We start from the raw sequence: 27928 nt of genomic DNA, 5'->3' as shown, positions 1-27928 counted from the left end.
ATCTGTGTAAACTGGCCCATTATACAAAACATATATTGCCCACAGATGATATACAAAAGACGTTCCCAATTGCTTTATTTAGATCCAAGCAGGAAAGGGAAGAGACAGCTGCTACTGTATAAAAAACAGACAGACAAAATCTATGGTAACATTAAAAAGGCAAAGAAAGTAATGAGAGTCAACATCTGCACCACAGCAGGAAAAGAGCATCAGCTCCTGAGCATCTAAGTCTTGCTGCAGTTTGGACAATTTACATGAGGCTTAAGGAGCAGGGAGGGTGGAGAGGATGAAGGAAGCGAGGTCAGTTGTAAGCAGTGTTCCCTCTAAGGCATGCGCATGTGTGCGCGCACACAAGTTTTCTTGATGTCCACTCAGTTAATTTTAGATCCTGCTCAGGTTGAATCAGGAAGGCCCCATCCTGAATGCATGTACGCACACACTGCCTTGATACTGCCACCGAGAACAAAACTCATTCCACACACAAAAGAAAAATTAGAGGGAACACTGGTTGTAAGTCTCAGACGACAAGAACTGAGGATGTTCTTTCTTTGTTTTCTCCCTCTTTAAATTCAGCTCTTCATCCTAACGTGGTCAGTTTTGCTGCTGAATTTCTCAGTTGCCTTAGCGCTGGGGAAAGTTGAGCCCATTTGACATTCAGAAATGCTAAGGAGAGGGGGAAATCTGTTAGCATCTAAGCAAGTTTTGTGTAATTATATATTTCCACCTTCCCCCCCCAGAGGCTATGGAAACAACTAGCATCTCCTACACTCTACCTACCCACTAGGATCGCCAAAGGAAGCCTTGTTCTGTGTGCTACCACTATCAGAAGTACAGCTGATTGATAGATATTCTTCATTCCAGGCTGCAGAGCCCAAATTATGGAACTCCTTAGTCCAGAATATTCATCAGGCCCCTTTCTGTTTGACATTCTGTGAGGGTGTCATAACATTGCTCTAGACCAAAAGGGAAAGGGAACCCTTTTACCCTCATCATGTCAGATAACCTGCTTTTTCAGAACTCTCTACAGCAGGGTTTCTTAACCTTGGGCCCCCAGATGTTGTTGGACTACAACTCCCAGAATCCCCAGACATGGCCTCTGTGGCTGGAGATTCTGGGAGTTTTAGTCCAACAACATCTGGGAGCCCAAGTTTAAGAAACCCTGCTCTACACTGTCAGAAGTTTGTGCAGGCAGCTACTCAGGAGTGAGGAGAAAGCAGCAGACCCTCTCATACAACATCTGCGAAGTCAAGTGCTTAGGGAATGGTGCTTCCACTAGTCCCTCGAGCTTGCTGCTGAGCTGCCTTCTTTTACCTGCCTGCAATATGGAGAGCTATGGCAATAATACTTTCATTTCCAAAGAACAAGAGGAGGGGCAGATAACTCAGAATGAACAATCTGCTTTTAAAAACAGAAACTACTGAAAAGGGGAGACTTACGTTTCTTTCTCGCCACAGTGGCCTATTGGGGATTTCAGCAACATTCTGGGATGTGTTTGTTATGGACAGGGACCTGCTGTTGTTGAGGATGTGCACAATTGTGCCAAGAGCCTCCGACAGGTCTTGTAAAGAGGTACCACTCAGTCCATACAGTGTGGAAGCTGTGCAAGGAAGAAAAACAAGTTCCATTGATCTGTGGGGTTATCAGTGCATGTGCAGCAACCTTTTAAGACAGCATTACCAACAGTCCTTCTTGGATTCTGGAACCTTCCCTCCTGTCACCTCTTTCTAGTCAACAATCTCTCTCTCTGGCCCTTATGATATACCCCCCACCCTTCTCTTTATAACACTGCACTGGCTGTGTGATTTAAAAAAATGATGTTTTGCATTTTAAAGTCTACCCAGAAGGCTCTCCACTCCAAACTATGCCTTCTCTCTTTTCATTGTTTCCCCAAGAAAAAGTGCTGACTTTTTGCGGTCTGAAAAAACTTACCTGCAATTGTTGGACTCTGTCTCTCTGCACTTCCAATCATGCCATTCCCTACATCGGGAATAGCCTTTCCTTTCCTTCAGATCCCTTCCTCTTCAAAGCATTTCCTAGGCCAGGGCTGCTCAACTTCAGGCCTCCTGCGGTTTTTGGGCTACAACTCCCATCATCCCCGACTACTGGCCACTGTGGCTGGGAAGGGTGGGAGTCCAAAAACAACTGGAGGGCCAAAGTTCTGCAGCCCTGTCCTAGACCATCAAAGCGCGGCTTCTGTGCTTGCTGTCATCAGTGGATTCTCCCCAATTCCATCCTCAGTACCCCTTCATCAAGCTCTGTGCTTGTGTTCACCGGACTTTCGATTACAAGCCGATTACAAGCCCTTTCCATGCCATGACATCTAGGAGCACTCACCATGTCAGTCAGCATCATGGCATTATCTTTCCCCAAGTATTGGATGTGTAACTAGTGTGGTGTGTGTGTGATGCTGGTCGTTGACCTTAACAGACTGAACTAAATTCACTGGTTGCTGCTGATGGGCGTAGTCACTCACAATGCACTGGTGTTGCATCACATTGCAAGTGCGCTCAGACTCTATGATGAGAGGGAACAGGCTTTGGGGGTGCCATTTTCAGTGAAACTCTCAAGGGTCGGCTGTAATACGCAGCCCAACTCTGCATCTTCCAGGCAGAGTCCGTGTGACTTCAGTTCTGTGCTTACCCCTGTGCACTGGTCATGCTACAAAGTGGAAGCAGCAGGAGCAGGAACATCAGGCATTAGCAAATTAAAAGCAGGCCCCCATCTGCCACATAACAATCTATTTGCTATACAGCTGCTGGCAGGCAGGCCTGAGGGATCACATGGCAATCTCCACCATGACGACTGAGGAAGCATCTCCTCAGGCCCATGGAATTACCTTGAGTGACTCGGAGCTCCTCGCGTACAGTGTCCAGCTCCGCCTTCAGCACGGTGCAGCCGGCACAGGACGGTGGCCCCCTGGAGCCAGATGGCCCGTTGTGGGCCACGTCACCGCTGCCATTTCCGCTCCAAGGAGAATCGAGCAACATGTCAGTGCTGTCACTGAGCGAAGGTCCGTCTGCCTCGGGAGACAGGTGGCCATCATGCCTTTGCTGGGGGCTGGACACTGTGCCCTCCTTGTCAAAAACCAAGCGAGATGGCCCACGGCCAGTTGGGGTCTTCTGCTCACATGATGCATTGGAAGAGATTATCCCATTCAGAGTTTCAGAAATGCTGCCACTGCCTTTCATCTTGGCTTCCCCTTCAGCAGGGCTCTCCCCAGCCACAGCCATAGTATGCCCCGACATCGATCTTCCCCGCCCTCTTGCTTTCCCAGCATGCTTTCCTGGCACAGGGGTCGGCGTCTGCTTGGCTTTATCCCCCGCCTCAGTTGCCTCCTGCTCCTCTAAGCTACGGTCCTGCCTCCTTTGCTTTGTTGCGGCCTCTCCACATTCTCCATCTTGCTTGGACACAATCCGTTCCCTCGGACCCAGCTTTGGCCTCTTCCGCAGCTGAAGGTGCGCTTCTGTACCTGAAGATGGAGAATAAGTTTATCTTGAGAGACCTGCCAAGATAGAAAAATAACAGATGGGCTTGTGGTTAAGGCCCTGGGCTGGGAATCAGAAGATCTGGGTTCCGGGGCCACAGGTGCAACAGGCCTCAACTCATCCCAAGACGATCATGTTTCCTTCCATAACAAGCAGCTTTCCAAGGGCACAAATCCTTAGGAAGAGCCTTGATGAAGCAAAAGCATTCGTGAACACAGCCCTTGGAACAAAAACCACTTGAGGTGGTTACCATTATTCCATATAAAGAAGAGGTTCCGAGAAAGAATGACTTGCTCAAGACCCACTAATAAGGGTACTTCGTATATTACAATTTTCTACAAAGAGCTCAATCAAAGTAACAAGCATGTCCTTTAGACCAGGGATCCTCAACATTGGGCCCCCAGATGTTAGTGGACTTCAACTCCCATAATCCCAAACCCCAGTGGCCTTTGGTTGGGGATTATAGGAGTTGAAGTCCAATAACATCTGGGGGCCCAACGTTGAGGATCCCTGCTTTAGACCATTCTCATTGCACTCAAAGCAACTGCCTTAATCAAGATTTCCCTTGGGGTAACTCTGTTGGTATGTTTGATTCATGTCAAGGGGTTAACTGACTGGCCAATGGAGAGTGAGGCAGGATCAGACTAGAAGTGTGAGTACTGGAAGATATTCCCCTCAGGGGATGGAGCTGCTCTGGGAAGAGCAAAAGGTTCCAAGTTCCCTCCCTGGCAGCATCTCCAAGATAGGGCTGAGAGAGATTCCTGCCTGCAACCTTGGAGAAGCCGCTGCCAGTCTGAAGACAATACTCAGCTAGATGGACTAATGGTCTGACTCAGTATATGGCAGCTTCCCATGTTCCTATCAAATTGGCTAGTGACCTTGGAGATATTTTTCTTCCTGTAGTGTGAGGCTTAGCTCATTTATGTGAACCATCCTGAGTTATTTTATTGGCTCATGGTTCTTTCCAAAATTCCTGCCTTCCAGTTGTGGTCTGGATTGTGTGAATTTAGCACAAGGGATTGGAATTCTGAATCCCTTCCAGTTATATCAGAATTACAACTCAAAGTGCCTTTGCAACTATTATGCTAAATCAGATTAATGCTGCAATCCGCACACACTTACCAGGGAGTAAGTCCCATTGGATCCAGTGGGACTTACTTCTGAGTAAACATACTTAGGATTGCGCTGCATGTCAGTGTTGACACTGGCAATCAGCCCAGTGGAAAAGTCAGAAATTCTACATGAGTGCTTTGGTCCTGCTCACCAGAAACAATAAGCAAAATGGTCGCCATCATGTAGTTCCAAGTAGTCTCTGCTTATTTGCACCAGCAAAGACAATAGAGTCTCTTGCAGTATGAAGTGTGCAAAAGCGAAAGTGGTACAGATGGAACATAGCTCCCTTTGGAGTCTTTACAGTATGGCAAAAACACGAGCAGATTTATTGCCAGCAGAACAGAATCAAATATGATTATTTGGGCGTCTCAGAGAGGGAGAAAAGAGCACCACATGGGCATTCACTTGAATGAGAGCCCCTTATAAACGGAGTCTACAGCAACTAATCCTATAAAGCCCAGAAAGATCAAGGAAGAGGTCCAAGACACCACCTAATACAGTATAATCAGCAAATCCTTACCGAGTACACCAGTCCTCCTGGGCTTCTCTGGACTGTCTTTGATGCAGGGTTGTCTTTGATCCTCGTCCAGTTCTCCTTGAGGAGAATCTGTAACCATGTCCTCAGAGGCTACCCGTGTCTGGAACAAGAACACCACACCTGCATTCAGCACTGGCTGCTCCAGGTAGCAGGCCCTTTAGCTCATCAGTGAGCCATGAATTGATATAGTAGACATGAACTTGCAATTTGTTACCAGTGATCTAAATTTTGGAATGCTACTGTGAAAACCACCTTATTCCTCAGTTTCTTTGAAATCCTGGATTCTACTATGTATGCCTCCGAGTCCTTTGGATTGGGTGAAGTGCATTTTATTCAAATTAAAGTCCTGCTTTTTGTTCATGAGAATTTCCAATATTTTTAAAAAGCAGATTCTAACCACCACGAGTGTCTAGAACATGTGATGGTGGCCATACAGTAGGCTTGTTCACACAGTCATTTGAGTCTAGCTTTAATGTGGGGTACCAACATTGAAGTGATTGTGTTAACCCATGCCAAGGTGGTTTATAACCAGAGATTCCCACTTTGCCATGGGTTCACACAATCACTTCAATGTTGGTAACCCATATTAAACCTTGTTCATACAAATCGTTGTGTGAATAAGGCCAGCATTTGCCAAAGGAAGGCATAGGAATAGCTTCCAGTAAACAGAAGGTAGGCTTTTGTATCCAGCAGAGCCTCCTGCTCCGCCCCATGGCCTGAAATCTCTCTCTCTCTCCCATTTTTCTGGAACTAAGGGCTAGAATCTTCCATTGAAAATAGATGGGATTCTCCGGATTCCATCCCAACCCCTGGCCAATCAGAAAGATGTGTGAGGTTTCACATCTCTCCCCCCCCCCCCGCCCCATTTCCTCCTCCCTACCCACACCAGCTCAGAAATAATCTGAGCTCTCAACATGATCTCACCCTGTCCCGTTGCCTCTTGGACTCAAAGTGAAGCTGGAACCTTTCTGCCAAGGCCACAGCCTCCTTGCCGTTTTCTGGCTGACACTCGCGTACCAAGGTCTGGATCTCTTCGGGCAGGATACTCAAAAACTGTTCGACAACCAGCAGCTCCATGATCTGCTCTTTCGTGCAGACCTCTGGCCTCAGCCACTGATGGGAAAGTTCCCACAGGCACCTGTACACCTCTTGGGGGCCCTGGGCTTCCTGGTAGCAGAACTGTCTGAAAGACCGACGGTGTGTCTCTAGGTCTACATTTGCTTCTGGCGCTTTAGCACAGTTGCTGCCACAGAGCTGCTGGATCCTGCTATGAAGTTGTCCTTTACCTAGCTGCCTAGAACTCTGGTAGGAATCACATAACGGATTCAAAACCGAGAGATCTGCCTCTGGACTGTCACCCTTTCCACTTGCTCCTACTTGCCCTCCAGCAGGAGGAGGCCTGAGGGCTGACAGAACCTCTTGGCCTTGATCCCCAGGAGACTGCTGAGACAGCAGCCACCTTAGTATCTCTTCGGCAGTCCAATACTGCACTTCTGGAGGCACTTTTACAGCTCCTCCGAGTGCCTCCTTCCCAGCAAGCCTGCTTAGACCTTTCCCTGAGCCTTCAGCTTGCATGATCTGCTCCAGCAAAGCCTGCAACTGTAAGCCTGGGCCTGTGGTTGTTCCTGCTCCACCCTTAGTGGGCACCTGCGTGGTCTGCACAGCGTTAGTACAGGCAGTGGAAGTAGGACTGGCAGGAGGCCGTTGAGTCAGTGCCTGGACCAGCTCAGTCTGTTTCTGCAAAAGCTTCTCGAAGAGCTGGGCATGGAATTCCCGGTCCTCCCGGCGCATCTCCCTGTCGTGCTGGATGAACTCCACTAAACTCTGCTTCTCCTCAGCTTGGCTGGCCACCTGTCTCTGCATCCTCTGCAACTCCAGCTGATGAGAACGGTTGTATTTCTGACCAGTGCCCCTTTGGTAGCCTGACTGCCCATCCCCCTGAGCCTTTTGCTTCCGGGTTCGGAGGTGAGGGCGTTGGTCGAGCATAGAGATGAGATGTCTTGGCGCAGGCTGGGTCTCCATCACTATAGGAGAGGCCACATCTATAATGAAAGCAACACAACACAGTGAATGACCAGAGAAATGCAACTGTGCACACACGCCCAAGACTTTCTCAGCCTTAGTGACAAAGCAGGATGGTTCATAAGGACTGGAAGCCAACTCAAAATTCAGAAGAAAACAGGATACATTCCTCACAGGACTAAATCACTTCTGAATGAAGGTTAGGAAACCTGTAGTTCTGCTCACCTACATAAAAAAGACTCTCTATAGGCACAAAGCTAGCTTGTCATAGAGAACGGCTCTAGCATTTTCATCTGGGAAAACATCTGGATGCAGGCCTCCCTTACCTGAAAGCTAGAGAGGTCCGGCTCTATGCTCTAGGACTGTACCATTTGCTTTTTTCTTCTAAATAGGCATTTTAACAACTGGAAGTAGAGAAAGATTGTCTGTTGTGGGAATCCAACTGCAGGGCCACAGAAGTTAACTCCTTATATAGAATGCTAATCCAATAATATATGCATCCTTTATCCTCTACTTATTAGGTATGATTGTGAGAGAGCATTCATTGTTTGAAACAATTCCATGAACACATGAAAACACAATGGGATGGAATTGGTTATCTGTGGGGTTTTTTTTGAAGGGTGGGTTCATGGACAGTTTCTCCTAAGATTTCAATCCAATCCTGAGTTACCAACTCAGCTCTGGAAAGTTAAACGGATAGCTAATTCCATGGTATAATTTCTAGAAGAGAGTGTGAAGCTTAGTCTTCTCAGAAGACCCAGAGCCAGTGCTTGAGATATATGTGGCTATCAATGATACAGGAATGCCTAGATTAGAGGTCGTGGAAACTAAAGACCTAGTGAAAGGCTCAAATTGAGCAGACTGAAATAACTGACTGGTATATTCCACAGGGAAAGGATGCCACCTCACCTGAGGTATCCTTCCACAGGGGCTCTCCTCACACAAACCCAGGCAAAATGAACACGGGAGCTTACCGAGCTCAGGTGATATTTCATCCTCCGATTCTTCTTCCTTCACCTGAACTGGGATGACTTGAATCTCACCAAAGGCATCCTGAGACTCTGCCTGGGCATAGCTGAATTCATCAGTCCCTTGGCTTTCTGAAGCAGCAGTCTGTGACAACCAGTGTCCAGAAGACTGGGATCCCCAACGGTCAGAGATGCCAGACTGGGCTCCCCAGGGCTCAGAGATGGGGAGGCCTTCTTGTCTGTCTGCAATGATGCTGGACCCTTCACCGGCCTCAGAGGGAAAGCCTGGCCTGCAATTGATATACTGCGTCATGATCTGGTCGATCTCATCATAGAAGGGACACTTGATGGGTGGCCGCCCCACAGAGTTATTTTCTTTGGCTTTGCGGTAGGCCACTTTCAGGCCTTTCATCTTCTCCCGGCACTGGTCTCCAGTCCGGTAAATGCCCATTTCCGCCAGGCGTTGGGAAATGCCATCATACACTGCGCGGTTCCTCCCATGGGAACTCAGATCGTGAGTGACTGCTGCCTCAGTCCACAGGGCAAGGAGCACCTTGATATGTTCTGCTGGCCAGCTGGCTGCCCGCTCTTGTGGCCTGTCACGCCTCATAATTCTCAAGGAAAGGCCAGGCTTTTCGCTGGTGAAAGTTAACGTGCAAAAGGTTGGGCTTACGAGAGTCCAAGAGCCAGTGATGCAGATACAAGGGAAGGAAAATTAAATGCAAAGAATTTCAGGGTTCCTTCCTAATCTCCATGCAGGGAATGTCAGTAAATGATGCTTGACCCACCTCCATATGTCGTTTATACAGAGGCTGTAGATCACCAATCTACGCAGCCTCCAATCTGAACACAGAGCAGCCACAATAGTTACGACTTTCAGCTCATATTAGATGAAGAGGACTCAATCCAAGGCAGGACACCAGTTCACAAGAAAATGCCATCAGAACACAGCTGCTCCTGTGGGAAGGAGGCTCAGTTTACAACATAAACCAACATTTGTGTAACAATGGCCTTGGTCTTCTACCTCTCACCCAGTTTCAGAAAAGTAGAACTTCATCTGCTCACATTACAGTAGACATTGCTATCAACCAACCACAGTATCTACCTCATTAAAATAGAAAAAGCTGCCAAAGTCTCTAGTCAATAGTGGGGAAAATCCTAGATGCCCAGGTGCCTAAAAGCTTGATACTAATGATAGAAATAGGGGCTAAATATGTATTTATTGACTTTGTGTCCTACTCTTCTTCCAAGGCACACAGGACAGACATTTTACATGTGATTTTCCCCATGTTATCCCTACAACAGCCCTGTGAGGTAGGTTAGGTTGAAAGAAACTGACTAGCCCAGGAACTCCATGGCTGAGTGGGGACTGAAACCCAGGTTTCCCCACTCTTAATTTGACATTTTGCCCACATCAGTAGTCTTTCAGATCCATTCTGCACTACTTTGCCAGTTTAAATTTTTGGCCCTTTCTCCTTTCTCTCAGGTGATTAGCTGCAAAGGAGAACAGAAGGAGTTCTGCACCTTTAATAGTGGTGTAGAGATGGAATTTTCCTAGATGTTGCTTTTTTCTGTGTAACAAGCTAAAGTTGCTACAATCCCCCTTCTAGATAAACAATAAGAGGTGAAGGACCTCTATATTTCTGTCCTTTCTCATTGTTTCTCTTAAAACAAAACAAACAAACAAAATAGTGGCAATGCCACTGGGTACAATCCACATGTGGGTCCTGATCCACCAGTTGAATGACCAACATACTACACCATAACGGCTCTTTTTAAAAGGTGTAATCCACAGTGGCTAATGTTTAACCCACTGAGCCATGTTTTGCTGCATTTGTGAGAGTTTAAACATTAAAAAATAATTCCAGCCATGCCTACAATACATTTCCAACCCTACTAGATTAAGCAGGTGGAGCTGTTTTGCATGCTGTGCTATACTTACATTGGATTTCCCACATGATGCACTTTGAGGTGCAAAGAGGAAGCCAACAGCACACATATTTGATTAGAAAAAGTAGCCTGCATCCCACAGTAAAGCAGAGAAGCCCATCAGAAAATTAACATATTGAAACAAGGCACCATCATGCTTGCTAAAGGGCAAGCTGAATGCAAAGAAGCATACTGCTTCTATATCAATCAACAGTTAATTTGCTATAGGCCACCTCCAGCTTCAGAAGCAAGATGCCTCTCAATACCAGTTGCAGGGGAGCAACAGTCGGAGAGAGGGCATGCCTTCATCTCTTGCCTGTGGGCTTCTCAGAGGCATCTGATGGGCCACTGTGGGAAGCAGGGAAACTAGGACTGAAAAAAGCAAGTACAGTGGTCCCTCTACTTACGAAATTAATCCGTTCCGAATGCACATTTGTAAGTCGAAAAATTCGTAAGTCGAAAAGCGGTTTCCCATAGGAATGCATTGGGAACGGATTAATGCGTTCCGGAGCCTAGAAAAAAGACCCAGTCCCCCAGTAAGGCTTGCAAACTGCACAGGAACATTTCTTTTCAAGAATAAACAGGCAGTAAACAGGCAGGCAAGTCAAGGAAACCGCATGTAAAATTCGTAAGTCGAGGAAACCCCATCTAAAAATTTGTAAGTCGAGGAAACCCCATCTAAAAATTTGTAAGTCGAAAAAACCGCATCTAAAACCGGATCTAAAACTGCCGTTTGTAACTCGAAAAATACGTATGTCGAGTAGTTTGTAAGTCGAGGGACCACTGTAGTCGCACATAATCAATGTGTGGAATTCTCTGCCACAGGATGTGGCAACAGCCAACAACCTGAATGGCTTTAAAGGGGGCCTGGACAAATTCATGGAGCAGAGGTCTATCAATAGCCACTAGTCTGAGGGCTATAGGCCAGCCCCAGAGGCATGATGCCTCTGAATACCAGTTGCAGGGGAGCAGCAGCAGCAGAGAGGGAGCATGCCCTCACCCTCTTGCCTGTGGGCTGTTCACGACAGCAGTAATGGATGTTTTGGTGTAAACCACCCTGAGCCATTTTTAGAAGGGCAGTATATAAATTAAATTAATCACCATCATCTCAGGGGCATCTGGGCGGCAGGAGGGGGGCACTGTGCAAAACAGGCTGTTGGGCGGGATGGGCCTCCTTCGGGCCTGATCCAGCTGGGCTGTCCTCCTGTCCCCTCCCCTCCCACGCCCTGCCTTGGAGGTGCCAGGGCTTGAGATTTTAACTGTGGGGCTACTATTTTTATTTGATCCCCGCCCCCCCTTCGACGCAAGCCTCGTGCAGAGGGCGCTTCTATCTATGGACTGCAAGGGGCCCCCTCGCCTCAGAAAGCGGGCCCCGCCTGGGAGGATGCTCTTTGATGAAGGGCAAAAGGGGACCAGTCCCTTCAGAGGGAAGCCAGCCCATTCGGGCCAGGGAGTCTCCTGCTCCTCCTGCAGCCCGGGGGCCCTTTGGCTGCCTCCCCCATTGGCCGCCCCACACCCGGTCCCTGAGGTAAACAAAAAGATATCTCCTCAGGCGGCCCCTCCCCCTTCGCGCGCCCGCTCTGGGGCAACAAAAACCACCTCCCCACCTACCTGCGGTTAAAGAGCCACCATAAGGGGAGGGGCCGCTTCGGTTCAGAACCCGCCCACAGGGGCCAATAAGAAAGCCGGCTAAGCTCGGATGGGAGGGAATCATTGGTTTGCCTGCTTGTCAGTTACAAGAAAAAGGAGAAGGGATGGGGGAGTTTTCTCCTGGTTACGTCGGGGGAGAATGTGGCGACCGGATTGGATAGGCTCCGGGTCAATCAGAGGGAAGTGAAGCAAGGGAGCCACACACTCGCTGGGCATGCCTAAAGGCGGGAGAGGACGGAGCGTCTCCTTTCGGAATGGGGAAATATAGAGCTAGATTGAAAGAGTGACACACGCGTTATCAGCTCCCGGGGTTAATTTGAGAACTCCCTTTAACGCAGTCAAAGCTGCAAAGCTATGCTCGTTTACCTGGGAGGGAGGCAGGCAGCCCCATTTACAACCCAATCCAATGCGTACATTGTAAAATAAATCTTTTATTTGGAAGGAAATGCCATTGATTTCAACAGCAAGTCTGAGTTAACAGCAAGTGTGGAGCAGCTTGGGGGTTTTGTGGCTCCTTGAAGACACATATTTATTGCAGTAGTCATTTTCCGGGACTGGAAGTGGAACCCACTTCATCCGATGCTCAAAAGCATAAACTGCAGTGGTCGCGAAGTGCTAAAGGAATTTCGCCCTCCCACCCCCGCAAAGAAAAAGCATTGTAACTAGCCAGGGTCAATAGACTTCTTTGACTAGTCTTAAGTGTCGCAAGACTCTTGGTCGTGTATTATGTGATATTATAGAACACAGCCCTAGGGCAGGTGGCTGATGGGAGTTGTAGTTCTGGAGAAGGATGACTTCTGGGAGCTGTAGTCCAAGCCTCCCTTTGTGCTCTAACACAACAAAAGAGTCTTGTGGCTGGTGCAGCCCTAGCCTAAACACATTTACTCTGAAGTCCGTCTCGTTAGCTTTAATGGGACTTACCCCCCCTAGTCAGTGTGTTCAGGACTCCTAGGTATCAGCACGCATTTCTACAAGCCGCTCTTTTTACTGCAAAAAGAAGAATGCAGAATGCGTGGGGCTAACCTGCCCCTTCCATTGTCTGCAGACGGGATTTCCTGCCCCTCCCCCGTCCTTGAGGAGCGAAAGTTGCCCATAGGAAACAATGGAGAAATTCAAGAAGTTTAGCGTGGCTGTGATTGGACAGCTCCGTGTTCCCTCTGCCAACAAAAGACAGAAGCAAAGAGACAAGAGTTCCCGCTCTTTCTAAACCGGCTCTTATTTCCTACGAAAACTGAGCACCAAGACTCCAGGAGGTTCTTTAGTCCTGGCTACTTCTACTATACATATTTATATACCGCTTTTAAACAAAAGTGCCCAAAGCGGTTTACACAGAGAAATAATAAACAAATGAAATGAAACGGCCCCCTGTGCCGAAAGGGCTCACAGTCTAAAAAGAAACACAAGATAGACACCAGCAACAGCCACTGGAGGGATGATGCTGTGCTGGGGATGGATATTGCCAGTTGCTCTCCCCTTGCTAAAGAGAAGAGAATCACCACTTTAAACAAGGTGCCCCTTTGCCCGATTATTTTACTTATTTATTTCATACATTTACACTGTATTTAGTGCAGTTAGCAGAGGCCAGCAAACCGTAATGGTTAGAGTATCAGACTAGGACTGGGAAGACCCGAATTCAAATCCCCATTCAACCATGAAATTCACCGGGTGACTCTGGGCCAGTCACTTAACTCTCAGTCTAACCTACCTCACAGGGTTATTGTGAGGATAAACATAACCATGTACACCGCTCTGGGCTGGCTCCTCCAGCGGGATAGAAATATAAAAATAAAATAAAGCCATCAGTCTGGTCGCCAGTTTTCTTGTGGAGACCTTCGTCTCCACAGCGGGGGTGGTTGCAGCAGAATCAGAAGAAGATCCGGACAGGAAGGGGAAAGGGCGGGGGTGGGGCTCGGGCTCTGGACTACCACTCCCAGAATCCCTCGCTGTTTTTTTTAGGACTACCGCTCCCGTCGTCCTCTTCGCCCGCTCCCGGGAGCCGCTCCCGGAAGCGGCGAGTAAGCAGCCTGGCCTTGGGGTGGGGAGATCGACGAGAATGGAAGAGATCGGCATCCTAGTGGAGAAAACGCAGGTACCGGCGTGGGGCTGAGCAGGGGGCACAGGGGCTGGTAGGAGCCGTCGCATCTTTCCTCTTCCCCCTTCCTGAGAGGCCGGCCTTGGAGCTGCAGGAGCCGGAGCCGGTGCCGAGTCACGGCCCGCAGTCCGGGCCTTGCAGCAGCAGGAGGCCGTAAAGCAGCGCCTCGCCTTTCCGCTGCTGCTCCCGGTCCCCATACTTATATGCCGCTTTCCTACAAAAGTCCTCCAAGCCGTTTACGGAGAAAAATAAGTGGCTGATAGGCAAGACGGACCCCTGCCCATAAAGGAACTCGCAGCCCAAAAGGAGCTCTATAAGGGAGGCCCCAGCCACTGGAGGGCTGCTGTGCTGGGGCTGGATAGGGCCAGTTGCTCTCCCCCTGCTCAGTAGAAGTGAACAAGGTGTTGTAAAGTGAACAGCCTTTAACAAGGTGCCTCTTGGCTCAGGCTACTGCAGGGGTGGCAAGCAAGATGATGATGCCGCTGGCATAGTCTTCTGCTGATATTTACAGGGGCAGGGCCTTCTTGGGGGTGGTGCCGCAGTGGCAGAATTCCACCCCCCACAGGGTAATCTGCCGGCCCCACCCCAACAGTCTACTTTTTATGTTATAATTTTTAAAAAAGAAAGAAATTCATCCGGCCTAGCCTAATAATCTGTTGATGGGAGTTGTAGTGCAGCAACAGCTGGGGACCCAAGTTTGAGAAAGCTTGGGCTGCTGGATTTCTTCTGAGGTGTAGCTTGGGGTTTTGACCCATTAAAGTCAGTGGGGCTTGACTTCTGAGTAAAGATACCTGGGATCAGGCAGCATGAAATGTGACCCCTTGCCTAGGCTGGAGCTTTAAGCTGTTCCCCTGCCAGCTACTCTGCCCACCTGACTGACTGACTGTCTCTGCTGTATTTCTGTACTGCCTTTTGAAATGCAGTTTGCACAAGATGGTGTATATAGAGACAGCAAAAGGGGGAACTATAACATTAGGAGAGCAGATGACAAAGAATATGTGATGATACGGTACAGCCCACAAACCCATTAAATAGTCACTTTTTAAAAGGCCAGGTGATTATTTTTTTAAATTATAACTTAAAAGTAGATTATTGGGGTGGGGGCTGACAGATTTCCCCAGGGATGGAATTCTGCAACTGTGGCACCATCACCAAGAAGACCCTGTCTCTGGTCCCCACAAATGAATTTGAGAAAGTGGCAGGTCAGAGAGATACACCTTAACACTTGGGAAGGTTTGTATGAGTTTAGAAGCAGGCCTGCTCAACTTAGCCCCCACCCCCACCCCCGCAGCTGTTTTTGGACTACAACTCCCGTAATCCTCAGCCATGGTGGCCAATAGCTAGGGATTATGGGGATTGTAGGCCAACATCTGCAGGAGGGCCAAAGTTGAGCAGCCCTGGCTTAAAGGTAAAGTGTGCCATCAAGTCGATTTTGACTTCTGGTGCCCACAGAGCCCTATTTTCTTTGGTAGAATACAGGAGGGGTTGACCATTGCCTCCTCCCATGCAGCATGAGATGATGCCTTTCAGCATCTTCCCATATTGCTGCTGCCCAATATAGTACCAGTGGGGATTCAAACTGGCAACCTTCTGCTTGTTAGTCAAGCATTTCCCTGCTGCGCCACTTAAGGTGACTCAGCCCTGGCTTAGAGAGTCCTTAAAAAATCTGTTGCTCTCGCTGGTATGAAGGAATTACCTTCATAGCTGATCGAATTCTACCTAGTTTTCTCTCTCTCTGTACAATAAGCTTCTTAAAGAGAAGGTCTTGTCTTCCTCTCCAGTTCTAGAGAATGTTTTTCAGACATGTGACTCTGAACAGCTAGGTCTTCCTAGCCGAGCAGATGATGTACTTGGCAGATGGGTGTCCTCAGCTCCCCTTTCTGTGTGTCCTTTCGTCCTAGGATGAGCTTCCTGCACTCTCCATCTCCAGGCCTCAAACTGGCCTCTCCTTCTTAGTTCCCGAGGCTGAGGATGTAGAGGATCTCTACAGTCGTTACAAGGTGAGTTGCCCACTTATTTGGGGGTTGCAGCCTTGTGTGCTGGTTGGAGCTGTTGTGCCTGGCTGCTCTCCCCCTGCTCAATAAAGAGAATCACCACTTTAAAAAAGGTGCTTCTTTGCTCAGTTGGGAAGGGATCTGCTGTGGTTGCGGTGGGGAGGATTATAGGTGTCCCTGTCTGTGACTGGGTTCCGATGTAACGCTCAACTGTGATTAAGCCATAGCATAGCACTGCTGAGAACCAGGATCTGATTCCATTGGTATCCTGCCTTGTTCACAAACAATGAGGACAAACCAGGGTTTGCTGTGTTCATATGCAACGACAAACCACAGTTTGCTTTTATTCAGGAATAGAAGCAGCACCTTTCCTTCTCTGGTACCAAGAGGGGACTGGGGCACACACGAGCCGAAAGCTTATGCTAGGAGCTCTAGTTCATGATGTTGTCATAGTTGAGCATTGCATCTGAACCTGGCCTGCACCTCCCGCATTGCACGGCCGGAATCCCTGCTGATGTAGAAGGCAGCGGTTTTAAGGAGGGCTCCCTGTGTCTGTAGAAATTGCAGCAGGAGCTGGAGTTCCTGGAGGTCCAGGAGGAGTACATCAAGGACGAGCAGAAGAATCTCAAGAAGGAGTTCCTGCACGCCCAAGAAGAGGTGAAACGCATCCAGAGCATCCCGCTGGTCATCGGCCAGTTTTTGGAGGCCGTGGACCAGAACACAGCTATCGTGGGCTCCACCACAGGTACCGTCCACCCCCTCTCGGCTAGGGATGTGCACGAACCCATTCGAAGGCACTTTTAAGGGCTTCCGAACTGGTTCGAACAATGGGCTGTTGGTTCGGTTCGAAGGTGCAGGGGGAGGCCCTGACTTTAAGGGTGGGGGAGGGTGCACTCCCCGCCACCACTCCACCTTCCCCCACCAGCACTCCTTTAGCAAAGACTCCTTCAGGGTGGCAGCATACCTCCCTGCCGCCCCGTCTCCTCTTTGCCCGGAAGTACCAGGAGGTACCTGACACGTGCATGCCCTTAAAGTCGGATCCCTTCTCTCCTCCGCCCCGCCTTCAAGCTTCCCCTGCCCGGTTCCGTGCATATCCCTCCTCCTGGTCCCAGGCAGCATGGGGAAAGGAGCTGGCTTCTCTCGCTGGTCCTGACTTGTGTACGTCCCCGGCGCAGGCTCCAACTATTACGTCCGGATCTTGAGCACCATCGACCGGGAGCTGCTGAAGCCCAATGCCTCCGTGGCCCTGCACAAGCACAGCAATGCCTTGGTGGACGTCTTGCCCCCTGAGGCTGACAGCAGCATTATGATGCTCACCTCCGGTAGGTGACTCTTTCTGTGTTAATCAGAGGAACGAGCCTGGCTCGAGGGCCACGTAGAGGGACTGTATTCGCCTGGATCCAGGACTACGTTTCCCCCACAAGTTCCTTGACGTTGGAAATGGGGGGTAGGGGTCAGTCTTAAATTCAGGGTCCTCTTATAATTGGGTAAATACGGTAGCTCTCCCAGGGTGTCTTTAGGTAGCAGTTGCATGACATGGGGCAACCTAGATCAGAGGCTGCCCAACCTCAGCCTTCCAACTGTTGTTGGACTGCAACTCCCATCATCCTAGGCTCTTGGCCACTTTGGCTGGGTGTGTGTGTGTGTGTGTGTGACGCAAGTTGTGGTCCAACAGCAACAAAGCTGTGCCACCACCAGCTTCCTATCTTCCTTGCTGTGTGTTGCGCTTCTGCGTGGGTAGGAAGAAAGAGACCCAGTGGATGGAAAATTGCTTAGCACTGCCCGCAGGGTGGTACCAGGGTTCCCTCTAACAGAGATGCCCATATGTTGTTGACTACAACTCCCAGCATCCCCAGCCAAAGGCCACTGCAGCTGGGGATGCTGGGAGTTGTAGTCAACAACCTCTGGGAATCCGGGTTGGAGGGAACGGGTGGGGATTCCCCATTATTGTTGGCTATAGCTCCCATCATCCTTAGCGGCAGTGGTCTTTGGCTGAGGATTGTGGGAGTTGTAGTGGTGGCTCCACTCTGGGAAGGGTCGCAGTTCGGTTCATATCTCTTCCCCAAACAGATCAGAAACCAGATGTGATGTATGCCGACATTGGTGGGATGGACATCCAGAAGCAGGAAGTGAGGGAGGCCGTGGAACTGCCCCTCACCCACTTTGAACTCTACAAACAGGTACTTTACATTAAAAGGCCAGGCCGAGAAGCCGCAATCGTGTGTTAAACGTCTAAGTGAAACTGGCAGTTATTAATTTAATGCGACTCGACTACTATTACTGGGCACGTGTTCAGCTCCAATTATAAGCACTTTTCAAGTGCTTCGCACACGTTATTCTTGTAATCTTGCAATGGTGAGGAATAGTATGCCTCTATCACAGATGGGAAGACCGAGGCTGCGATGAAATGGTTTCCCTAAGGCAATCTGGGGAATTCGTAGCCGAGGCAAGGTCTGGACCTGGGACATCCTGATCTGTAGCTCAGTCTCTTCGCCACTGTGTCACACTAGTGTGCTCTCTATGTACTTGTGCCTCTGATTTCCTTTAGGATCCCCCTCCGCCCCCATGGCTTGTATGGGACTCTTCCTCCACACCCCTTAGCTTCAGCAAAGCTCAGTTCTCTGTTCTCGCCACCTGCCTTTAATCTCAGGGTTTCTTGTACTTGATGATTGTCGATTAATCAAGTATTGAATCAATACTTGGTTGCTCGTTGAGTGCAAAGTGCACTCGGATCTTGCCGAACGAGGTGCCTGTGTGGAAGATGTTGCTTGTCCTTCTGAAATATTCCACAGTAGAGCTCTGATCTTGACCCAGTCACTGCTTCTGGGTATTTAAAATGGGCAGCTGCGTACAACAGGAGAGGAGAGCTGGCCGTCGGGTAGCGAGCATATATCGCCCCCTTTGCTAAGCAGGGTCCACCCTGGTTTGCATTTGAGTGGGAGGTATGTGTGAGCACTGTAAGATATTCCCCTCAGGGGATGGGCCTGCTCTGGGAAGAGCATCTGTATTCTTCCATGCAGAAGGTTTCTAGTTCTCTCCCTGGCATCTCCCAAGATGGGGCTGAGAGAGATTCTTGCCTATAACCTTAGATAAGCTGCTGCCAGTCTGTGTAGACAACACTGAGCTAGAGGGACCAAGGGTCTGACTCAATAGAAAGCAGCTCCCGATGTACAAAATGTCAACCTATAATTGACACTGGCAGTGCCAAGTGCCTTGAAGGATTCCCTTGTTGTTAGTGGGAGACTTGATGTGTCAAAGGCCCTAGAAGTGATCTTTCTCACCATGTCCTTGCCTTTTTGACTTTTTCCAGATTGGCATTGACCCTCCGCGGGGTGTACTGATGTATGGGCCGCCTGGCTGCGGAAAGACCATGCTGGCCAAAGCAGTGGCCCATCACACCACAGGTGAGTGGGGCTCCGGCACCTAAAAGGCAGGGCCAGAAGGACATAATTCTGGCAATAGCAGCAGCGATAAAGGTCTGGGGAGTATCCTGGTATGTGTGCAGCCCCACCTGTACACACAGGCTGCAGCCCCATCTAGAAATGGGGTCTAGTACGGACCCTTTCCCTGGGTCTTGGGCTAAGCAGCTAACCCGGAGCTGCAGATATTTATTGATTTATTCTATTTAACACAAAAAATAAGATTGCTCAGTTCAATACTAGCAGCTGTGTGTACTTTGCCTACACACACACACACACGCAGTCAACTGATAAGAACAGATTGACTTTTATTAGAGGAAGTTTAGCATATGATTTACAAAAGCAATACAGCAGTGAATAGAATTTCCCGATAAAACACGGCCGCTATGAAAGAATGTGTGGTTGCAATAGCAGAGAGAAGATCAAAACCAAATCTTTATTGTTACGGTCATTCCACCAGCAAAACACAAGGTCCAGAAACTTTACTTAAACGCAAACTTGGTCAAATAAGTAAGAAACGCGGAGAGAATATAACACTGTACGGGAGTTCCTCCGCGTTTGGGTCTTCTGCCCATTGCAGCCTCTGGCCGTGGGTCCTCGACGGCGGAGGGTCTTCTCCAGGGCCGGGGGGTCCCCCAGCGGTGCTGTCAGCGGGAGTTTCTGGCGTGGTCGGCCGCTGTGCTGACCTGGTTCATCTAGCATGCAAATACGCTACAGGTCACGTTCCCGACGCGGGAGGTTACACACATTCATGCAGGTCAAAACAGCCATAAGAAAACAAGTGCCCGTCGGAATTAGTTGTGAGCTGCAAGGCATCGCCAATGTATGCAAGTCCTCCTTTGGCTCCATGTGTAGGTGGTTTTGGACAGAGTCCAGAGTAGAGTCCAAGCCAGGAGAGCGGGGGAACCGGGCCTCATCTGATGGGTGGGGGGCAGCGTACCGTCTGGGGTGTCCTCTGCGGGCTTTCCAGGCGGTCTGGCAGCCTCCTGCGGGGGCGGGGGGGGGGGGAGAGGGCGGGGGAACCACCCTGGGCTTGCCGGCAGCTCTGGTGGAGCTGTTCCCTACCAGGGTAGAAGGAGCGTGTGGTGGCTTGCCCCCTGTGGGCGTCGCAGGGCAAGCCGTAGCCGGCTCCCCTCCTCTGGGTTTCGGAGGGTGGGCCGTTCCTTTGTGCAGCAGTGGATGGAACCCTACCCTGGATCGTAGCCCAAAGAACTTGGTTCAAGTTTGTTGTGTTCATTCATACACCCCAATAAAAGCGCAATACAATTCGACCAGCTTCCATGATTTGTCCATGTGCACCAGAGGGGTACCTAATGGTGCAGCGGGGAAGCAACCTGCCTAGAGAGCAGGAGGCTGTTGGTTCAAATCCCTGCTGGTGTGTTTCCCAGAAACACCTCTGTCGGGCAGCAGCAATATAGGAAGGTGCTGAAAGGCATCAGCTCATACTGCGCGGGAGGAGGCAATGGTCAACTCCTCCTGTATTCTACCAAAGACAACCACAGGGCCAGGAGTCGACACAGACTCGGCGGCACGTTTCCTTTCCTACACCAGCGGCTCCCAACCTGTGGTTCTCCAGATGTTGCTGAACTACAACTCCCATCACCTCCAGCCACTGTTGATTCCCTTCCTCCTGAGGGAGAGGTGCGACTCTGCACCCCCTCCCATTTGCTGGGCTAGGACCAACTACCGTTTGGCTCCTACACTCTTGGAAATGTGTCCTTGAATGGCCATTTCCTCTTAGCCATTGTGTCATTTAGAAGCGTTGGCACCTGAACTGGCTTCTTTTCCTTTTCTCTCCCTTCTTTCCTTTTCTCTTCTTTTCCTTTTCTCTCACTTCTCCTTGGGTGTCCTGTCTGTTAAACTGTAAGCTTGCAGGCAGGGCCTGTGTCGTCATCGTCCTAATCTACGTGCAGTGCCTTGAAAATGTCAGGCACTAATTATTCGCCGTCTTATTATGTCAACGTCCCCTGCTAACTGAGCCCAGAGGCACCTTTTGAAAGTGGTGATTCTCCTTATTGAGCAAGGGGAGAGCAACTGGCCCTATCCGTCCCCAGCCCAGCATCCCTCCAGTGACTGTTGCTGGGGTCTTTCTTAAGTTTTTTTTTTTAGATTGTGAGCACTTTAGGAACAGGGAGCTACTTTATTCTAACTAACTTTATTCTAACTAACTTTATTCTAACTAACTTTATTCTAACTAACTTTATTCTAACTAACTTTATTCTAACTAACTTTATTCTAACTAACTTTATTCTAACTAACTTTATTCTAACTAACTTTATTCTAACTAACTTTATTCTAACTAACTTTATTCTAACTAACTTTATTCTAACTAACTTTATTCTAACTAACTTTATTCTAACTAACTTTATTCTAACTAACTTTATTCTAACTAACTTTATTCTAACTAACTTTATTCTAACTAACTAACTTTCTTTCTTTCTTCTTTCTTTCTTCTTTCTTCTTTATGTATTTATTTGTAAAGCTTTGGGGGAACTCTTGTTGAAAAGCGGTATATAAATATTCTTGGTATTCCTAAGTGAATGTGGGCAGCCTCTGTGCACACGTTGGAGTCTCCCCCCATGAGCTATAGGGTTGGGGCAAGCCAGCGGAGCGATCCGTATCCTGCTGGACGCTGGGCGGCTGGCCCCTAACGCTGCCTTTCTCTCCAGCTGCCTTCATCCGGGTGGTGGGATCGGAGTTCGTGCAGAAGTACCTCGGGGAGGGGCCGCGGATGGTGCGGGACGTCTTCCGCCTGGCCAAAGAGAACGCCCCGGCCATTATCTTCATCGATGAGATCGACGCCATCGCCACCAAACGCTTTGACGCCCAGACTGGCGGTGAGTTGGCAGCTGGGGATGGGAGGATCGTTGGTCTTGGGGTAGCAAGCCTGGATTGTCCCTTTTGCTAAGCAGGGTCCACCCTGGTTGCCTTTGAATGGGAGACTACAAATGTGAACACTGTCAGATCTTCCCTTAGAGCACTGATGCTCAACTTTGTCCCTCTTGCAGAGGTTGGCCTACAATTCGCATAACCCCTGGCAGCGTTCCCGCTAACAGGGATTCCCAGATGTTGTGGACTACAACTCCTAGAATCCCCAAGCAAAAGCCATTGCAGCTGGGGATTCTGGGAGTTGTAGTCGTCAACATTGACTACAGTGGTTCTAAATTGTGTTGAGTGTTTTATTTTTAATCGGCTTTATGCTGCGAACCGCCCAGAGACAGAGGTTTGGGGCAGTCTGCGAATTTGAAAAATAGATAGATCCGGGGATCTTTATTACAAGGCTCTCCATCTCCCACCCCCACCCCACCGCTCCTGTCTCCCTCCCCCACTCTCGTTAATGTTCGATGACTGACGGGACTATGGGAAACATCGGGCAGCAGCGATATACGAAGATGCTGAAAGGCGGCATCTCACACTGTGCGGGAGGAGACAGTGGCAAACCCCTCCTGGATTCTACCAAAGACAAGCACGGGAGTCGATGGCACACCTTTCCCTTTACCACCAGGGAGGGCTGCTGCAATTCCTGCTGCCTCTAGGTGTCGCTCTGGGCCCGCGCTGTCACAATGCCCTAGAACCCAGGACTTTCTGGGTTCTCCCCCTCCCCGCCCCCAGTCAAGTGCAGTGGACTGCGTATATGGTTGGCCATCTGAACGTCCCATGAAAAACGTGACCCAGGTGAAGGTGGAGATTTTTCTGGGTGTTTGGAGCGATGGGGTATGTGTGTGTGTGTTCTGCATGGGAAAGTGTGCGGTCTGCCTGTAGGGGCATCCAGATCTGTCACGCCGAGGTCAATACTGCACATTTTGCTTATTTTGCACGCTCGTCTTTAAAAAGTTGGGGGTTTCATGGCTGGATTCATTTAGCAAGGAGCAGGATGGTGGGTGGGCACAAAAGGAGGGGGGAGGATTAGTGATGGGAAGTCACAGGGCATGTTGTACCCCACTCCTTGGCTACCAGGTCCTCTGCCCGTTCAGCCCTGATCTCTGAACCCCCCGCCAGATGCTTCCAGGAGCTTTCCCCGTCTTTTCTCTGTAATCATGAGGACTGGAAGCTTGGGTGTCCGTGCAAGCGGAGTCTGTGGGTTTCAGGATGCAGCACTGCTTGTCGAATAGTGGGTTTTGGCCTGGAATGAGGTTCCTGCGGACGTGTGGCATTGCCCCCTTGGCAAGGGGGCAGTGTTGAGGGGCTGGGGCTGTGCTGCAGGGTACTGACGGGTGGCTTTGTGGCTCGCTCGCTCTCTACAGCGGACCGGGAGGTTCAGCGTATCCTGCTGGAGCTTCTCAACCAGATGGACGGCTTTGACCAGAATGTTAATGTCAAGGTATGTTGGAGGTGGGGGAGAAAGGGGCACAGGGAGGAGGGAGAATCAAGGGCGGGGTGGGGGGCAATCCCGCTGCTTTGGACTTCAAGTGTGCTCCATTCAGATCTCATTTTTCCGCATTTGAAGGAGGGAAACTGACAAGTAGCGGGAAGTTCTTGGAGCTTTGGAAGATACTAATTCTGGCTTAGCCATAAGTACATGAGAAAAGGCCCACCTAGTCCGGACCAGCATCCTGCTTCACACAGTGGCCAACCCGGTGCATCTGGGAAGCTCACCAAGACGGCAGCCGTCCCCTCACCCTAGCACCGGGTGTTCAGGGGCATGCCCCCTCTGATCCAGGTGAAAATATACAGCTGTCCAGGCTAGTAGTCGCTGATATCCCTATCCTCCACGAATTTGTGTAGTCCCATCTAGACAAATCTAGTCCCCTAAAACCACCTAGATCGGTGGCCATTGCCACATCCAGTGGCAGGGAGTTCCATAGTTTAACTACATGTTGTATTAAAAAGTACTTCCTCTTGCCTGTCCTGAATCTCCCAGCATTTAGCTTCAATGGATGACCCAGTGTTCTAATATAATGAGAGTGGAAGAACAACTCTGTCCATTTGAGCCACACCTACATTCCCTAGTGAGCCTTGATTTTTTCCCTGTATGGCAGGGCTGCTCAACTTCAGCCCTCCAGCTGTTGTTGAACTACCACTCCCATAATCCCCAGCCACAGTGGCCAATAGCCAGGGATTATGGGAGTTGTCGGCCAACATTTGCAGAGGGGCCAAAGTTGAGCAGCCCTGCTCTAGGGAATCAAGAGGAGATGAATTAGGACTCCTCTTCTTTGGTTGTCCTCCCCTTCTTCAGGTGATAATGGCCACGAATCGAGCAGACACCCTCGATCCTGCCCTGCTTCGGCCAGGCCGCCTGGATCGTAAAATCGAGTTTCCTCTGCCAGATCGGCGCCAAAAGCGGTTGATCTTCTCCACCATCACCAGCAAGATGAACCTTTCCGAGGAAGTGGATTTGGAGGACTGTATCCTTCTTGACAGTTCAACCGGGGGTGCTCAGGACAGCGGGGAGCAAAGGCAGGATAAGGAACTCCCCCACATGGTTGAGAGCTGTCAGTGGCCTGTTATAGGGTGGGCTGAACTCAGAAGAAATCGGGGTGCGTTGTGCCCCGTTTGAGTTTAAAAAATCATAATACTTTCTGTTCAGTGTCCTGCAAACTCCATCATCCAGTGTGGACTCAACTGTAATGAGGTTAAGCATCCTGTGGGGTTTCATCCACACACCCCTTGTAATCTTGTTTAAAATTTGCACTTTAAACTAGTACAGATATTGGGATGTTGATAACCCCTATTGCATTGTATGAAAACTGAAAGTGCTGTACACATACGGTGCTTGGGGTCAAAGAGACCCCCCCCCCAAATGCTGTCTTAATAATATCATTTCTCTTTGTCAATAGATGCTTAGACCAGAACCTGTTCCTTCCATATCTTGTGAGAAGGGAGTATAGAGGCTGAATACGCAATAGCTTTTCTAGATTCATAAAAGACCACGTGCTCCAAGGTCTCAATACCTCTGCAAAGGTTCTTTGGAGTAAATAGTACCCCAAAGATTAACCAGCCATTTTGCAAATCTGTAGACCTCTACAATTTTTGGGCTCGCCCCCAACCTAGCTGTGTCACTGATGATTCCTAAAGAATTCACCTTGGCCCTACTCTAGAGAAGCAATTAATGCACCACTGAGAGACCTCAAAGGCCAAGTCGAAGGCAGATCATCCTGGAGAGGATCTATCTATGTGGTCACTAAGAGTTGACACCGACTTGACGGCACTTAATCAATCAATCAATCACTCTAGAGAGCCAATGTGGTATAGTGGTTAGTGTTGGATTAGGACTGGGTGAGGAGCCCGTCTTGTGGCAGCAAGCATGAATTGTCCCCTTTGCTAAGCTGGGTTTGCCTTGGTTTGCATTTGGATGGGTGGCTCCATCTGAGCACTGTGTGTTATAAGCTATTCCGCTTAGAGGGTGGGGCCAAAGCTCAGTAGTAGAGTGTGTGCTTTGCGGGTGAAAGTTCCCAGATTCAGTCCCTCGCATCTCCAGGTAAGGCTGGGAGAAACTCCTGCCTGAAATCTTGTGGAGAGCTGCTGCCGGTCAGTGTTGACAATACTGAGCTAAGTGGATCACAAGTCTGACTCGGTATAAGGCCGCTTCCAGTGTGCCTCGGACCCAGGTTTGAATCTCTGCCCGGCCACGAAGCTCATTGGGCGTGGCCTTGGGCCGGACTGTCTCTCAGCCTCCCCTAACTTGCCTCATCGGATTGTTGTGAGGGTAAAAGGGAGTCGCCCACATATGCTGCCCTCTGCTGGGAGGAAGGGCGGGATAGAACTGCAAGTCATAATTATAATTGTCATGAGTCATTTTTGGAAGGGCGGTATAGAAATAGAATTAATAATAATAATAGTACCAGTATTAGGTTATTGGCCGCGGCTGCTGCTGCTGCTGCTTCTGCTTCTTCTTATTATTATTTTTATTTATTTATTTATTTATTTATTTATTTATTATTATTGCATTTATATCCCGCTCTTCCTCCAAGGAGCCCAGAGTGGTGTACTACATACTTGAGTTTCTCTTTCACAACAACCCTGTGATGTAGGTTAGGCTGAGAGAGAAGTGACTGGCCCAGAGTCACCCAGGAAGTATCATGGCTGAATGGGGATTGGAACTCGGGTCTCCCCGGTCCCAGTCCAGCACTCTAACCACTACACCATGCTGGCTTCACTGCTCTGGTGCTTTGCTAGTTCAAACGCAGTCTTCTGGACTACGGATCACGATTGATTGACTGATAGTTCAAACACAAGGATGGCATCTCTCCAGGAGATTCCCCGACCACCTATTCCCGTTCTGTACCAGTCAGGTTGGGCCTGTGTTTCTCCCACCTCTTTCCCTTCACTCCTCCTTCCAGATGTCGCCCGGCCAGATAAGATCTCGGGCGCGGACATCAACTCGATTTGCCAGGAGGTGAGTGCCACTTAACTCTGCTGCCGGGCGGCATTCCCTGGCTGTGCGTGTCAGAAGCCTTCACAATTACTGGAAGAGATCCTGGAGGCCGGAAGGGAGGGAAAGGGAGCATGGCATTCCGCGAGGGAGATGATTTCTCGCATCTTGGATGTGAGCTCCAAGGGTAGGGTAGTGCAGGCATCTTCACTACTTTTCAAGCCGGGGCCACTTGGGCAAAAATACCCCTTCAACGGTGAGAGCCATTTCGCCTTGTGCTGACCTCCCCGGTCCTGGCTTTTCTCAGGGCTCGGGAGGGCTTTTCAGAGGGACGGAACCCTCTCTTAGGAGCTCTAGGAGGAAAGCGCCGGGAAGGGCTACACTTCCCAGCACTCCATGCACACTTTCCAAGATGGCGCTGGGCCTCAAGAGGGCTTCACGTGCCGAGTATTCGGCTCTGGCCAAAGCTTCACACAGGCCTAATCAACCCTTGGTCATGGAGCCGAACATGGTCCGGTCTACCCAGGCCTGCCACAGAATGGGGTGGTAGGGTGGGCTGTACCATTTCACTTTGCAGGTGGAGGGGTGGCACTTGGGAACGCTCTCCTCTTCACCAATCCCCCCCCCCACTAGAAGTGTTGGTTACAGCTCAGGAATACGTCACCGAAGGCTGCATGGCCCTCAGGGACACCCATTTCCAGGGTGCAAAGAGCACTTCCAGGCAGAGGGAATATGGTTGGAAATCCCCTTCCCCGCTCACATGAGTGACTGTATTTCCTGCTACCACTGCGGGCAGGCCCCCTTTCGCTGCATTAGTCAAGATGCCTGCCTTTGTTAGTAGTTAGCAATTGGCGTTTAGCTGCCACTAAAGATGGTTTCACGACATCGCTTGAATTCCCCCCCCAAAGTCGTTGCAATTGCCATTCAACTACATGAAAAGTCGCTTAACTACCTGTAACTTTAACTGCTGTCCATCACTAAAATTTACTGAGATAACATCTGTGAACACTTGTATGTGTATACGCTGCATAGAAGTGCTCCATAGTTGCCTCCGTGTTCTGTTCTCTCTCCGTGGCTTCATAAACTGAAACGTATTTCCTCTTCGTTGTTCACACCTTCACCCCTGGTTTTCACCTCTCCTTTTCCCTCCTCCTGTCTCTTTAGGCCGGGATGCTCGCTGTGCGGGAAAACCGCTACATCGTCCTGGCCAAGGACTTTGAGAAGGCCTACAAGACGGTCATCAAGAAAGACGAGCAAGAACACGAGTTCTACAAATAAAGATGGTGCCGGGGGTGGGTGGGTGGAATACTGGACAGAGGCCGTGGTCTCGGTCCTCCTGGGGTAGGGGGTATGTTTTTGTGTGTGCGCAAGTGAAATGTATCCTGCGAATAAATAATTATCCAGGA

The 27928-nt window shown here is 49.6% G+C and overlaps 2 protein-coding genes across 4 annotated transcripts; one reads left to right on the top strand and one right to left on the bottom strand.

Moving 5' to 3' along the window:
• Positions 1–58: 58 nt before the first annotated feature.
• Positions 59–11832, bottom strand: LOC128332982 (uncharacterized). 3 transcript variants are annotated; one of them, XM_053267866.1, is made up of 7 exons: positions 11667–11832; positions 8133–9083; positions 6061–7178; positions 5119–5236; positions 2837–3469; positions 1437–1597; positions 59–663 (listed from the first exon to the last, which is right to left on the bottom strand). In XM_053267866.1, the coding sequence occupies exons 2-7, from the start codon at positions 8734–8736 to the stop codon at positions 655–657; spliced, it is 2643 nt and encodes an 880-aa protein (XP_053123841.1). In that variant the 5' UTR covers positions 8737–9083; positions 11667–11832; the 3' UTR covers positions 59–654. The 3 variants fall into 3 exon arrangements, with proteins under 3 accessions (XP_053123841.1, XP_053123842.1, XP_053123843.1); XM_053267867.1 differs by lacking the exon at positions 11667–11832 and adding an exon at positions 11157–11654; XM_053267868.1 differs by lacking the exon at positions 11667–11832 and having other exon boundaries at positions 8133–10051.
• A 1812-nt stretch (positions 11833–13644) lies between these two features.
• On the top strand, positions 13645–27928 carry PSMC4 (proteasome 26S subunit, ATPase 4). Its single transcript, XM_053267869.1, has 11 exons — positions 13645–13794; positions 15699–15797; positions 16350–16536; positions 16967–17113; positions 17862–17971; positions 19102–19195; positions 21880–22047; positions 23455–23531; positions 24387–24555; positions 26491–26546; positions 27687–27928. The coding sequence occupies exons 1-11, from the start codon at positions 13759–13761 to the stop codon at positions 27798–27800; spliced, it is 1257 nt and encodes a 418-aa protein (XP_053123844.1). The 5' UTR covers positions 13645–13758; the 3' UTR covers positions 27801–27928.

The sequence above is a fragment of the Hemicordylus capensis genome, chromosome 7 (assembly GCF_027244095.1).
Source record: "Hemicordylus capensis ecotype Gifberg chromosome 7, rHemCap1.1.pri, whole genome shotgun sequence".
Classification (NCBI taxonomy): domain Eukaryota; kingdom Metazoa; phylum Chordata; class Lepidosauria; order Squamata; family Cordylidae; genus Hemicordylus; species Hemicordylus capensis.
Note: the sequence above shows the minus strand (reverse complement) of the source record. Positions and strands in the feature narration are given on the sequence as shown.